We start from the raw sequence: 14,099 nt of genomic DNA, 5'->3' as shown, positions 1-14,099 counted from the left end.
AGACGGAGCGGTGGCGCCCTGGAGTAGTTGCACAAAGGAAAAGGCCCACACGGCGGAGATGTGTGTCGCACATGCGTGCCCAGCCCTGTACGCGCACAGCCCGCGCTCCCGGCTCCAAGTGCGAGTGCGCCCAGTGCACGCTGATAACTGCGTGTGACAACCCCTGGGGCGGGGGCGCGAGCAGCAGCCCCTGGCGGGATGACTGCACCTCTCCCCGTCAGCCCTCTTCTCGCCTCGGCCGCTCCGCAGACACCTGGCGGGCAAGGAGAGGGGCCGAGGCCGGCGTTCAGAACCCCGGCACAGGCAGGAGCGCGGAAATTGCTGTCTCCTCTCCCCCACAGCGGCGAGGACAGACCCTGAGTCGCCCCCACTTCGGCGACCGCAGCGCGGGCTCCCGGCAGAGCAAGGGGCGCAGCTTCTCCAGCTGGCAACAGATGGTGCTCGGGCGCGTGCGCGCTGCGGCGGGCGGGGAGAGGTGGGCGCGGAGACCCGAGCTCCGGGCGCGCAGCGGGGCGGGAGGCGGGCCGCGCACGGGAGCCGGGGCCTCAGGCAGCCTGTCGCCTACGCTCCTCCGCTGCTCCGCTCCTCCGTCCTCCGCGTGTGCCCGCCAAGCATCCTTCTTCCCGACCCTCCCGAAAGGCGGCGCCGAAGACCCGACCCATCCGGACCGCAAATCCCGAAACCTACGCGCTTCCTCGGCGGGGGAAGCCTGACGCGCGGTTACGGCGAGCTTTGGGGCGACTTGCTTTTCTCACCTCCAAAACTGCCATTTCCCTCTCTCTCAAAGCCAGACGTTACGTTTGCAAAGCTACTGGACTTTAATCTTTAAAACAATACCCCGCAGGGCGTGGCTAGCGGGGCTGGCCGAGCGGCCCAGGAAAGTTGGCCTGGGCTGGGAGTGACTCGTTTTGTGCCTGAAGAGAGAGAGGAAGAGTGTGAGGGCATCGCATCCTCGGGAGGAGATGCTTTTGAAACACCATCCGTTAGCAGCCATACAAACACTTTCCTGTTGCTTTGTTTTGTTTATACACTGAGTAGCTTTTCGGTGAAATGCTATTTTGGCTACAGGAAGAAATGGCCCCCCAGGAGCTCAGCCGGCGACTGGCCACAGTGATCACTCATGTCGGTAAATGGAGCTTTTTTTTTTTTTTTTTACCCCCCCCCTTGCGTTTTATTAATGGAGGTGGGGGCGTAGTCTCGGGAGCCGGTGTCCTCCCCGCGCTAGCCCGCAGCCCCCGGGCAGCGCCCTCCGTGGGAAGGCCGTGGGGCGCGGGCCCGGCCTCTCGGCCTCGCTGCTGCTGCTGCTGCTGCTGGCGGTGGTGGTTGTGGAGGCGGCTAGTGCGGGGGGCATCCCTGAGGTCCCCCACGCCCGGCATGGCCGGGGCAGGCCGGTGGCAGGTGCCTTCACCAGGCAGGTGCCTAGTCCCCCTCGGGGGCTGCTGGGCTCTGAGGATCAGTTACCTGCGCAGACCCGGTCGGGGTGGGGAGTTGTGTAGAGGTTTTACGAGATGAAGAGAAAGGAGAGGGAACTTGAGGAACGAATGCCGGTGCTTTCCAGCAGAAAGTACTGCGAAGCGCCCGAGCTCGTTCCCAAGCTCGCGTAGTGCAACGCAGGTTAAGGTAGAGGGTCGCTACACAGCCGGGCTCCCGGCCCGTTGGTAGTACCGCTTGGAGGTGTCAGCACACTCCTAGTGAACCCCAATGAGAAGCCTTGCAAGCTTCAAGGGACTGAGCAATGTTAACCCTCTTCTGTTGAGTTAAAAAAGGGCAGCTGAACATGAATGCCTTGCTCCTGAAATAAGGGTTGTGGTGGAAGGACAGGCCCTGTTTAGTAAAGAGGACACTGAGGCAGTTGGTGCGTTGATTCCATCTTAGCCTTTTCTTCCCCCACTCCTTCCCTGGGCCTCCCCAAATAAAAACACATTCAGGTAGATATCCTTTGGATGTTGATGACTAGAATTATCGGGGTCATTCGCAGTGTTGGTCACTAACTTTGAGATCCTTCCATAATGCAAATTAGTTTTTACTGATAAAGTGAGGAAGTTTTTACCTCAGTGTTCCACTCCTTTGCTAAAAAGCCTTCTTAGCATTTGTATGTTACATATTGCTTCAATTAATGAACTATCATTGCTCTTCGAGCACCCTAGTCCAGTGTATTTAGTGCAATAATGATATACGTCTTGAATGATTCACATATAGGGATATACTTTGTGAAGATGATTTATCTGGAAAGACCCAGTTTTGATGATTCATTTAAAAATATGTTTCTGGTACCAAGGTGGCTGCTGAACTGGTTTTTCTTTAAGATGAAAGGTCAGTAGAATTCTACTGGGGAAGGTTGAATGTGAAATATTGCTGAAGGCAGGCTGAAACAAACAATTTGGAGTTTGAAATATATTGAATGCTGAAATGATTGTGCTTGAAATGGCACATGTGTGTGAAATTGTGCTGTAAGGAAAGAGCAGTGGACCGGGGGGTATGGCCATTTGGATTTGAATCCCTCCTGGACAAGTCTTTGAACCTCACACTAAAAAATGGGAATTTTAATAATCCTTTCCCACCCAGCTCAAAGGCTATTTGTAAACTGATGTGGGTAAAATCACCATCTAAACTGTGAATGTGTTATTGGCCATATCCCCATATGCCACTAAAGATCTTGGTCAGATCACTGGGCCTCTCTCAGGGTAAAACTTCCCATTTGTTAAACAAGGAGGTTGACCTGGATGATTATCAAGGTCCCTCCTGTTTCTCTGGGTAATGGGATCTTCTCGAAGATCTGGTAGGCAATATTCCTTGGTTAACACAGGCCCCTGGGGTCCAGGCTATGGTATTTTCTTGCCCACCTTGCTCCCTCCCTTTTTCTATACTTAGCTCTATGAAGGATACAGACATGAATTTTTTTTTTTTTTATAGTTTCTGCTCAGAGAACTTCTGGCATTTGTGTGTCTTACAGCAGTCTGCATCTTCCTGTGTAACCTCACAAACCTGTGAAATAGATGGAGTATACATTATCATCCCCATGTTACAAATGAAGGAGACTTAGAAAGTTCATCTTTTAAGGTTTCAGAGGTAAAGAATGGCAGGACCAGAAGGCAGCCGTTCAGATCGTCTATTTGTGGATCTCAACTGAGGGGGCAACCAGCCCTTACTATCATGGAGACTTACACTGGGTAGCCAGTGAAGCATCTGCTAGGGAGGATTGGCTCTGTGTTTGATTGTTCTTTTCAGGCATTTTCTTGTCGAGCAGCCTCTGAGCCCTATGGAGTTGGGGAAAGGCTGAGAAGTGCTTGGAGCAAGACTGTAGGTTAGAACATTCCCCCAGTTCTACCCTAACCACTCATCTGGGTAATAACACTGTACTTCCATATTCACTCTGCCACTCTCAGTCCCCCCGCCAGCCAGTTCCTCCTCCAGCTGGGATTTCTGCTGTTTCCACGGTCCCTTAGATTTGCCAGTTCAGGTCTAGGGTTTGTTGATTCAATTTCTGAAATATCTCATTGGTCTCTCTCCAAACGCCACTGTGACCTTCTTGAGACCTGCTTCGGGACTTCATTTCTCATAACCATTGTGCAAGCCTCCTGCCTCTCCCATGTTTGCCTCTAACTTATACCAGGAATAAACACCCACACCTATACACAGCATTTGTATCTTCTAAAACCTTTAACAGTACCTTTGCATAGTCATTCTCTGTAGCTTAGAATACAAGTTCTTTGTACTTTATTTGGCACCCTTCTAGTTTTATCCCCCAATAATTGATAGTTCTACCTGTATTGTTGGTCAACTTGGGCTATTCATTTCTTCAGCTTTGTTCCACCACAATGTCTGACTCTGTTTCCACCTCTAAACTTTTGCTTCTGCTTTCCCTCCATCTGGAATGACCTCTTAATATATTTCTCCCCACAAAAATTAGTACACACCCTTCATGCTCAACTCAATGCTTCCTTTTCCAGGTGCCTTTGTCCTGCCAGTGGGAAATAAAGACTCCTGCCTCTGAATTTCACAGTAGGTTTTATTCTACTCACATGACACCTCTCATTCTCTCCCTTGTACTATGGTTAGTTTTTGTGAGCTTGTCTTATCTCTGCTCCTAGACTCTACATTATCAATCTATCTATCCTAGGCAGTTACCTAACACAGGGCCTCCTTCTAAGGAAATGCAGAATAAAGTTCGTTGAATAAATGAATGATTTGTTGTGCCTTGGAGTGGACTTTGAGTATTGAGTAATACCAGTAAATTTATATATATATATAATATAAATATATAAATATAAATATATATAAAAATATATAAATATATATATAAATATAAATATATATATATTTTTAAGGCATTAAAAAAAGTTTCTTTATTTGTTTTTGAGAGAGACAGAAACAGCATGAGTGGGGTAGGGGCAGAGAGAGAGAGAGGGAGAATTCCAAGCAGTCTTTGCACTGTCAGCCCAGAGCCTGATGTGGGCCTGGAACCCATGAAACTGTGAGATTATGACCTGAGCTGAAAACAAGAGCCTTAATTGACTGAGCCACCCAGGCACTCTGGAAATTTTTATATTTTGAAGCACAATTCTGAAGTGTTTGTGGATAACTCTTTTGCCTCCTAAATCCCATTTTTCAGGTAAACATTTAGCTCTTCAAAAGCTCTTCATATGATGTCTTTCACTGTGGAGACTTCCTTCTTTGGATTTTGTTAGTTTGTCAGGTACCCTCAAAAATATGCAGTTCACATGTGAGAAGTGTCTAGGTGTGTTTTACCCATGCAGTACACAAGTAGAACTATCCTTTACCCTTTATTCTGGACTATAGAATCACATTGTTCCTTTATGGAATTTCAGAATCCAGAAAGAATAAAACACCAGATCACTTCACTGGCAAATTCTATCAAACATTTAAAGAAGAATTAATACCAATTACTCACAACTCTTCTAAAAAATAGAAGAGCAGGAACATTTGTTAACTCATTTTAAAGGCAAGTGTTACCCAATGTCAAAACCAGACAAAGACGTTACACGAAAAGAAAACTACAGGCTAATATCTCTTATGAATGCTGATACAAGAAGCCTCAACAAAATATGAGCACTAAATCCAGCAACATATAAAAAGGATTGCACACCATGATCAAATGGGATTTATCTCAGGAATGCAAGGGTGTTTTAGCCTCTGACAATCAATTGATGTAATACACTGTATCAATAGAATAAAGAATAAAAGCCACATAATCATCTCAGTAGAGGCAGAAAAGGTATTTGATGGAATTTCATACTTTTTGTGATTAAAAAAATACCCAACAAACTAGGAATTGAGAGGAGTTTCCTCAACTTGGTAAAGGGTATCTTAAAAATCCACAGCTAACATCAGGGTTAGCTGAATGCTTTCCCCTTAAGATCAGGAACAAGACATGGATGTCTACCCTCACCGTTTCTATTCAGCATTATGCTGGATTCAGCATTACGCTAGCCAGCATTAACTGACTGGCTCAGTTAAGTGCTTGATTCAACTCAGGTCAGGCTCACAGTTTGTGAGTTAGAGCCCCGTGTCAGACTCTGTGCTGACAGCTCAAAGCTTGGAGCCTGCTTTGGATTCTGTGTCTCCCTCTCTCTCTGCCCCTCCCCCACTTGTACTCTGTCTCTCTCTCAGAAATAAGTAAACATTAAAATTCATAAAACAAAACAAACAAAAAACATGCTGGAGAGTCTAGTCAGAACAGTTAGGCAAATGAAGTAAAAGGCATCCAGATAGGAAAGGAAGAAGTAAAAGTATCTGTACTTGCAGATGACATTGTGTAAATAGAAAATCCTAAGGAATACATTAAAAAAGCTGTTAGAATTAATAAAGGAGTTGAAGGTTTCAGAATACCACATCAATATACAAAAACAAACTTTCTAGGGGCACCTGGGTGGCTCAGTTGGTTAAGCATCTGACTTCGGTTCAGGTCATGATCTTGCGGTTCGTGGGTTTGGGTCCCATGTAGGGCTCTGTGCTGATGCTCAGAGTCTGCAGCCTGCTTCAGATTCTGTCTCCCTCTCTTTCTGCCCTTCCCCTGCTTGCACGCTCTCTCTCTCCCTCAAAAATAAATAAACTTTAAAAAAAATTTGAAAAAATCCAAAAAACAAACTTTCTAAACATCGGCAATGAATAATCTGGAAATGAAATTACGAAAACAATCCAATTTACAATACCATAAAAAAGTACAAAATACTCAGGAATAAACTTAATAAGAGGTGAAAACATGTCATCTAAGAACTATAAATCGTTGTTGAAAGAAATTAAAAGAGCCAAATAACTGTGAAGACATGCCATGTTCACAGATCAGACTTATTATTGTTAAGATGGCAAGATTCCCCAGGTTGTTCAACAAAGACTCCAGAGTGAAAAATTATATACTGATTTCTTCAGTGAAAATTACTTCTCCTTAGAAGGCCTATTTAAACTGGATTTATTCTTGTGATACAACATGTATAATAGACCATGACCTTTTGTTGTTGCTGTTGTGGGATAGTGTTTTGCTGTTTCATTTGTCTGTTTTTTAGGTAATAAACTACTCCAAAACTTAGTGCATTGAAACAGCAACCCTTTAATTATATCTCATAATTCTCTCAAGCTGTTGTAATCAGATGGCAACTGGGGCTGTGGGGATGGTTTGATGTTCCCTCATGTGGTCTCTCTCCATGGTGGCATCTTATCTTCCAGGTCCTCTCCATGTGGTCTTTTCTCCAGGTCTTACTTCAAAGCTCAGGTCTCTGATAGGGGTGAAGCAAGAAGCTGCCAGGACTTCTTGATGACTGGGCTTGATGTCCTGTTAAGTCATTTTTTCCAAGTTCTTTTGGTCAAAGCAGTCCCAGGCCCAGCCCAGATTCAAGGGGAGGGGGCACAACTCCTTCTCTCAATGGGAGGATTAGCATGCCCACCCGTGAGGCATGGAAATATTGGTTTCTGTATCCATTTTCTACGTGGCTATAACAAATTACCACAAAATTACTGGCTTAAAATGCCACAGATTCATTTTCTTAACAGTTTTGTAGCTCAGACATTGACACATGAGTTCTAGTTTTAACTTTTTGAGGAACCTCCATAGTGTTTTCCAGAGTGGTTGCACCAGTTTACATTCCCAACAGCAGTGCAAAAGAGATCATCTTTCTCTGCACCCTGCTAACATCTGTCGTTGCCTGAGTTGTTAATTTTAGCCATTCTGACTGGTGTGAGATGAGGTATCTCATTGTGGTTTTAATTTGTATTTCCCTGATAATGAGTGATGTTGAGCATTTTTTCACGTGTCTGTTAGCTATCTGGATGTCTTCTTTAGAGAAGTGTCTATGCAGGCCTTTTGCCCATTTCTTCACTGGATTATTTGTTTTTTGGGTAAGTTTGATACTTTTTTTAGATTTTGGATACTAACCCTTTATCTGATATGTCATTTGCAAATATCTTCTCCCATTCCGTTGGTTGCCTTTTAGTTTTGCTGATTGTTTCCTTCACTGTGCAGAAGCTTTTTATTTTGATGAGGTCCCAATAGTTCATGTTTGCTTTTGTTTCCCTTGCCTCTGGAGACGTGTTGAGTAAGAAGTTGCCATGGCTGAGGTCAAAGAGGTTTTTGCCTGTTTTCTCCTCTAGGATTTTGATGGCTTCCTGTCTTATGTTTAGGTCTTTCATCCATTTTGAGTTTATTTTTATGTATTGTGTAAGAAAGTGGTCCAGGTTCATTTTTCTGCATGTTGCTCTCCAGTTTTCCCAGCATCATTTGCTGAAGAGACTGTCTTTATTCCATTGGATACTCTTTTCTGCTTTGTCAAAGACCCATACGTTTTTGGGTCATTTCTGGGTTCTCTGTTCAGTTCCATTGATCTAAGTGTTTTTGTGCCAGTACCATACTGTCTTGATGATTACAGCTTTGTAATACAGCTTGAAGTCCAGGACTGTGGTGCCTCCGGCTTTGGTTTTCTTTTTCAGGATTGCTTTTGGCTGGTCTTTCTTGTGTTGCCATCTCTATGGTTCTCTCTTTTGCTTCCCTCTTCTACTTTTAAGGACTCTTGTGATTTCATTGGGCTCTCCTTATTTTAAGGTCAGTTGATTAGCAGCCTTAATTCCATCTGCAACCTTAATTTCCAGACCTACACAGTGTCTGGGCATTAGGATGCAGATATCTTGGGGTAGGGTTAGGGTTTAAGGAGTTTTTCTGCTGTCACAGTTGCCTCCTTGGAGACCAGCTACCTCACTACTTCACCGAGCATTGGTAATGTATGCTGTGACTTATGCCTTTGAGTTGTCCATTTGGGGATGGTGAAGGAGAAGGAGTAGAATTTCAGTTTAATGGTAATTGAATTTACTCAGATATAATGTGGTGCTCTAAAGAGACTGAATGGATATCATTGTCTTTATGGTGTGAAATGCCAGCTTTGGGTGAAGGGTACCAAGCAAGTATTAACCAAAATGTTGTCACGATGATAACAACTATCCATATTATAGAAAATGGTCATTTGTTAAATTAGGATTTCTTAGTGTCTAAATAATATTGATTATGGAGGTGATCATCTTCTATAATGTGGGAAATATCAGTGACAAAGCCTGCCTTTCCAGATGTGAACTAAGGCCATGCACAGGCTTTGCCAGAAAACAGCTGTGTAGCCTTTAGCACATCACTTTACTTCTGAGTCATGGCTCCCACATATGTAAAATGCAGATAATAATACTTCACAGGATTGGTAGAAGATGAATGTGTAAATGCTGCCTTGTCAGTCCCTAGTAACTGTTGGAGGGAGAAACTTGAGAAGCAGTGATAGTGAGAATGACTTAAAAAAATTATTTTAAACGTTTATTTATTTATGAGACAGAGAGAGATAGAGCATGAACGGGGGAGGGTCAGAGAGAGAAGGAGACACAGAATCTGAAACAGGCTTCAGGCTCTGAGCTGTCAGCACAGAGCCCGATGCGGGGCTTGAACTCACAGACCATGAGATCATGACCTGAGCTGAAGTTGGACACTTAACCAACTGAGCCACCTAGGAGCCTCGAGAATGACTTTAGATAAAAGGACAGCATCATCTCCTACTTTGTCCTTTGCTCTAGTACATCATAGACACCACCAATATTCTTCTCTTCCTCTTGCACCCCTCTGCTCCTTGTGGAAGTCTGTTCTAGTAGGGTTGAAGGCTAATCCTGAAATGCTGCTTTGGAGAAGAGTTTATGTTCTCCCCACCTGGGGTCACACCTTTGCTTTCTCCTCTGCAGTGCCAAATGCAAAACTCAGAAACAGAGCCCAGCTGCCTGAGTGTTGCTGTCTCTTGGCACATGGGACACCCTCAAGTCTTTCCACTGGTGGTGGCAAGTTATAAAAGCAGAGGAGAGGGAAATATTGCTGCCAACGAGTGTTCTTCCTCCTGGTTTCAGAGAGGACCTCCCACCAGTGGTTTCTGTTTCCAGTGTGTCCGTAGGATGTGACTGAGCTTATTACCCCGGGGTCTCATCGACTTCCAACAGATGCATTACTAAAGCTTTAGTCCTCTAGTTCATTGCTGGCCTTCACACCAGGATTCTTCATTGTCTGCCTTTGAAAAAAACCTGTGGAGTTAACCTATCTGAAGATGCAGATTTCAAGCAAGAAACCAGAAAGACCAACATAGATCAGTGGAACAGAATAGAAAACCCAGAAATGTACCCACAGCTATATGGTCAACTAATCTTTGACAAAACAGGAAAGAATATCCAGTGGAAAAAAAGACAGTCTCTTCAACAAATGGAGCTGGAAAAACTGGATGGCAACATGCAGAAGAATGAACTGGACCACTTTCTTACACCATACACAAAAATAAACTCAAAATGGATGAAAGACCTAACTGTGAGACAAGAAACCATCAAAATCCTAGAGGAGAAAGCAGGCAGCAGCTGCTTTGACCTTGTCTGGAGCAACTTCTTACTAGACATGTTGCTGAAGGCAAGGGAAACAAAAGCAAACATGAACTGTTGGGACTTCATCATGATAAAAAGCTTCTGCACAGTGAAGGAAACAATCAGCAAAACTAAAAGGCAGCCTATGGAATGGGAGAAGATATTTGCAAATGGCATATCAGATAAAGGTTTAGTATCCAAAATCTATAAAGAATGTATCAAACTCAACGCCCAAAAAACAATCCAGTTAAGAAATGGGCAGAAGACATGAATAGACACTTTTCCAAAGAAGACATCCAGATGGCTAACAGACACATGAAAAGATACTCACCATCACTCATCATCAGGGAAATACAAATCAAAACTATGATGAGATACCACCTCACACCTGTCAAAATGGCTAAAATTATGGTGCCTGGGTGACTCAGTTGGTTAAGTGTCCAATTTCAGCTCAGGTCATGATCTCATGGTTTGTGGGTTCAAGCCCCACATCAGGCTCTGCACTGACAGTGTGGAGCTTGCTTGGGATTCTCTCTCTTTCCCTCTTTCTCTGCCCCTCCCCCACTCATGCTCTCTCTCAAAAATACATAAGTAAACTTAAAAAAAAAAAGGCTAAAATTAACAGCACAAGAAACAACAGGTATTGGTGAGAATGCAAAGAGAGGGGAACCCTTTTGCACTGTTTGTGGGAATGCAAACTGGTGCACCCAGTCTAGAGAACAGTATGGAGGTTCCTCAAAAAATTAAAAATAGAGCTACCCTACAATCTAGCAATTACACTACTAGGTATTTATCCAAAGGATACAAAAAAGCAGATTCAAAAGGGTACATGCACTCCAATGTTTATAGCAGCATTATAAACAATAGCTAAACTATAGAGAGAGCTCAAATGTCTATCAACTGATGAATGGAAAAGAAGGTGTGGTATATATATATATATATATATATATATATATATATATATGTATACATACACACACACACACATATATACACATACACACATACACATGTATATATGTATATATATAATGGAATTTTTTTTAATGTTTATTTATTTTTGAGAGAGAGAGAGAGAGACAAAACACAAGTGGGAGGGAGGGGCAGAGAGAGAGACACACACAGAATCTGAAGCAGGCTCCTGAGCTGTCAGCACAGAGCCTGATGTGGGGCTCAAACTCATGAACCATGAGATCATGACCTGAGCCAAAATCAAGAGTCAGACACTTACCCAACTGAGCCACCCAGGCACCCCTATGTACAATGGAATATTACTCAGCCATCAAAAAGAATGAAATCTTGCCACTTGCAATGATGTGGATAGAGCTAGAATGTATTATGCTAAGTGAAATAAGTTAATCAGAGAAAGACAAATATCATGTTTTCACTCAGGTGGAATTTAAGGAAAAAAAAACAGATGAATGTATGGGAAGGTGGGGAAAAGACAAGAGAAGGCAACAAACCACAAGAGACTCTTAACAGAGAACAAACTGAGGGTTGATGGAGGGAGGTGGGTGGGAGATGGGCTAGATGGGTGATGGGTGTTAAGGAGGGCACTTGTTGTGATAAGCACTGGGTGTTGTGTGTAACTGAGGAATCACTGAATTCTACTCCTGAAACCAATACTGCACTGTATGTTAATTAACTCAAAGTTAAAAAAAAAAAAAGAAAAGAAAAAAGAAACTAGAAAGTCTAAGAAGAAGCATAAGTGTTTAAACTTTTACCATTTAGGAATATTGGTAGGTAACATTTATTGAATGCTAGGCCTTTCCATATGCCTTTGTATCTTTACAACTCTGAAAAGTAGGTGTTATTACTCTCATTTTGAAAGATGACAAAACTAAGAATAAAAAAATCAAGTTCAGTAGCATGCTTAAAGCTATAGTGCTACCAAGTGGTAGATATCAGGATTTGAACTGAGATCTGATTTCAAAGCCAATGTTCTATTATATCAAGGCAAAAATTTTTACTACTGCTTGAAAATAATTTTAAAAAGCCTGGATATTTATGTTAATTTGGTACTGGGGAAGGATTTCTGCCTTACCACCCCATTGTCTGCTCTCTGAAGGCAGGGAGATGTGTGATTCATCTTTCTATCCTTAGGTTTAGCTCAGTACCCAGCACTGTTCATGAAAAAGCTCTTTCTTTTGTTTGCTCTATTTGAATGGGTTGGAAAGCACCCTGTTTTGCACACGCACCCTGCCAGCCTCCCTTGGTTCCACTTTCTTCTGTGTAGGACCCATTTGTAGTTCCTTTCACTAGCAACACTCTGCCTGCCTATCTTAATCTCTGGGGTTTAACCTGAAATCTGGCCTCCCCAGGAACCCTTTTAGAATGGGCCAACCAGGCCCAGCCTCCCTCCCTTTTCTGAACACCTATAATAGTTGGTGTTCATCTCATATATGTTTTTGAGCATTTGATTTCAGTCTAGCTTGATTTTTCTCTCTCTTTTCCAAATACTGATACATTGGTTGTTAGTTGAATGTGTTCTAATGTCTTTTCTAATAACATGACTGTGTCTTACCTAAGGGTAGAAATCCCAACTAATATTGCTTTATGGCCTTGTAGGCTAAATTGAACACATTATAGGAGATCAAGAATCACATGTTTAATTGAATGGAAAGACTTTCTTTATTCCCTGAATTTCCTCATCGCTAACATAGGGTGATAATTATGCCAGTCCCTCTGCTTATTTTACAAGTTGGAATGATACTATATAGTGGAAAGTGGTTAAAAAGAAATCCTTTGAAGACTATAGCAAAAGAGACTCTGTGAGTATAGAATAACTTCGATTGTTTGCTTTATGGACTAGCAAGAGAAGCATGAAAATGAGTATTTTATTGTCCCTCCAATCTAGTCAAGAGGAATATTCTACCAGTAGTCCTCTCATACTTAGTAGAGAATGCAGCATGAGCAGTGCATGCTTGCTCTGTAGGGCACAGGTTTGAAAAAAGGATGGCTTAAATGCCTGCAGGATGAAGCAGTGGGGCCAGCATGGCAGAGGAAGTGAGGCAGGGGTGGCAGAGGACATGAGAAGGCCTCTGGACTCCGGGGCCTTTACTGGGGCAGCAGCCGGAATTGTGAAAGGCTGCCTTGAGTGAGTGTGGAATAATCTATATTCCTGCTGAGAATCAGCTACTGCCTTAATTCTTTCTTTGGGATTTAGCCTGGGGTGTCCTGAGCATGCCTCTCACACAGTGCACTTTGGAGATGGTGAAACCATTTCGTGGTTGGGGGCCAGTGTTCAATATTTTATCATTACTGTAGAGATGGGATAAATTCACATGAAGCATCAGATCTGGGGTGTGTTTGCAAGTGCTTTAAAATAATTTGAACCAGATTTTTTGGCAGATCTTCTTTGAGAGAGTTTTCTATGCCTCCCCCAGGAGTAGGGGTTTTTATTTGTTTTCTTTTAATCTTATCCAAGCTGCAGTGTCCAAGCACAAGCTTCACTTGTGCCCTGGAGTCCAGTTAAAGGGTTAGCTGCTTTCCCTCAGCATCTGAAGGCTTTTGTCCATAGGGAGGAATGTGCTTTTCCTGGGCACCTCCCCTCCTCCTGGTCTGCCCCCCCGGCTCTCTCCAGTCTCCTACCCTATACCCAGTCTAGGGAGAAGAGCCTCCAGGTAGTTGGGAGCTCCCCTTGCATTCTGGCTTATGGTGGCCATACTTAAACCTTTCACAATTTGTTTAAAACTTTAAGGTGATTTCTTTCTTTTTTTAAAATTTTCAATGTTTATTTATTTTTGAGAGATAGAGAGAGTGAGCGTGAGAGAGCGAGCGAGCAGGGGAGGGGCAGAGAGACAGGAAGACACAAAAGCTAAAGCAGGCTCTAGTCTCTGAGCTGTCAGCACAGAGCTCCACACAGGGCTGGAACCCACCAACCATGAGATCATGACCTGAGCTGAAGTCAGGTTCTTAACCGACAGAGCCACCCAGGCACCCCTTAGGTGATTTCTTTTTATTTATATAGGTTCTGGACAGGTTATAGTTTTGTAGTTTATCTTTTTCTTGTTGTTAGGGTGAGAGTGAGCCTCTTTCCCATCATTGTGGGTTCCAGGGGAAAGCAGAATGTCTCCTTGTTTTTTTTTTTTTTTTTTACCTTGTGTGTATTTCACAGGGAAAATATGCTTCATTTACACAGCCTCTTTCCATTACAGTGTTGTTATAGGCAAGCTACTAGGAACTTTGCAAGCCACATTAGTAAAATGGGTCTCAAAATGTTT

The 14,099-nt window shown here is 43.3% G+C and overlaps 1 protein-coding gene across 3 annotated transcripts in view; it reads left to right on the top strand.

Annotated features, from left to right (window-relative positions):
- The window catches only part of MCF2L2 (MCF.2 cell line derived transforming sequence-like 2), a 293,647-nt gene continuing 279,548 nt past the window's right edge, over positions 1-14,099 (top strand). For 2 of the 3 annotated variants that reach the window (XR_009262037.1, XM_058730622.1), the window contains exon 1: positions 6-1,126. Coding sequence is in view for 2 of the 3 variants with exons in the window: in XM_058730622.1 (XP_058586605.1) it covers positions 1,051-1,126 (76 nt within the window). In the remaining variant the exon portion in view is untranslated. Of the gene's footprint in view, positions 1,127-14,099 lie in introns of all 3 variants that reach the window. The other variant, XM_058730623.1, reaches the window with a different exon arrangement.

This window comes from Neofelis nebulosa, chromosome 5 (assembly GCF_028018385.1).
Source record: "Neofelis nebulosa isolate mNeoNeb1 chromosome 5, mNeoNeb1.pri, whole genome shotgun sequence".
Taxonomy (NCBI): Eukaryota; Metazoa; Chordata; class Mammalia; order Carnivora; family Felidae; genus Neofelis; species Neofelis nebulosa.
Note: the sequence above shows the minus strand (reverse complement) of the source record. Positions and strands in the feature narration are given on the sequence as shown.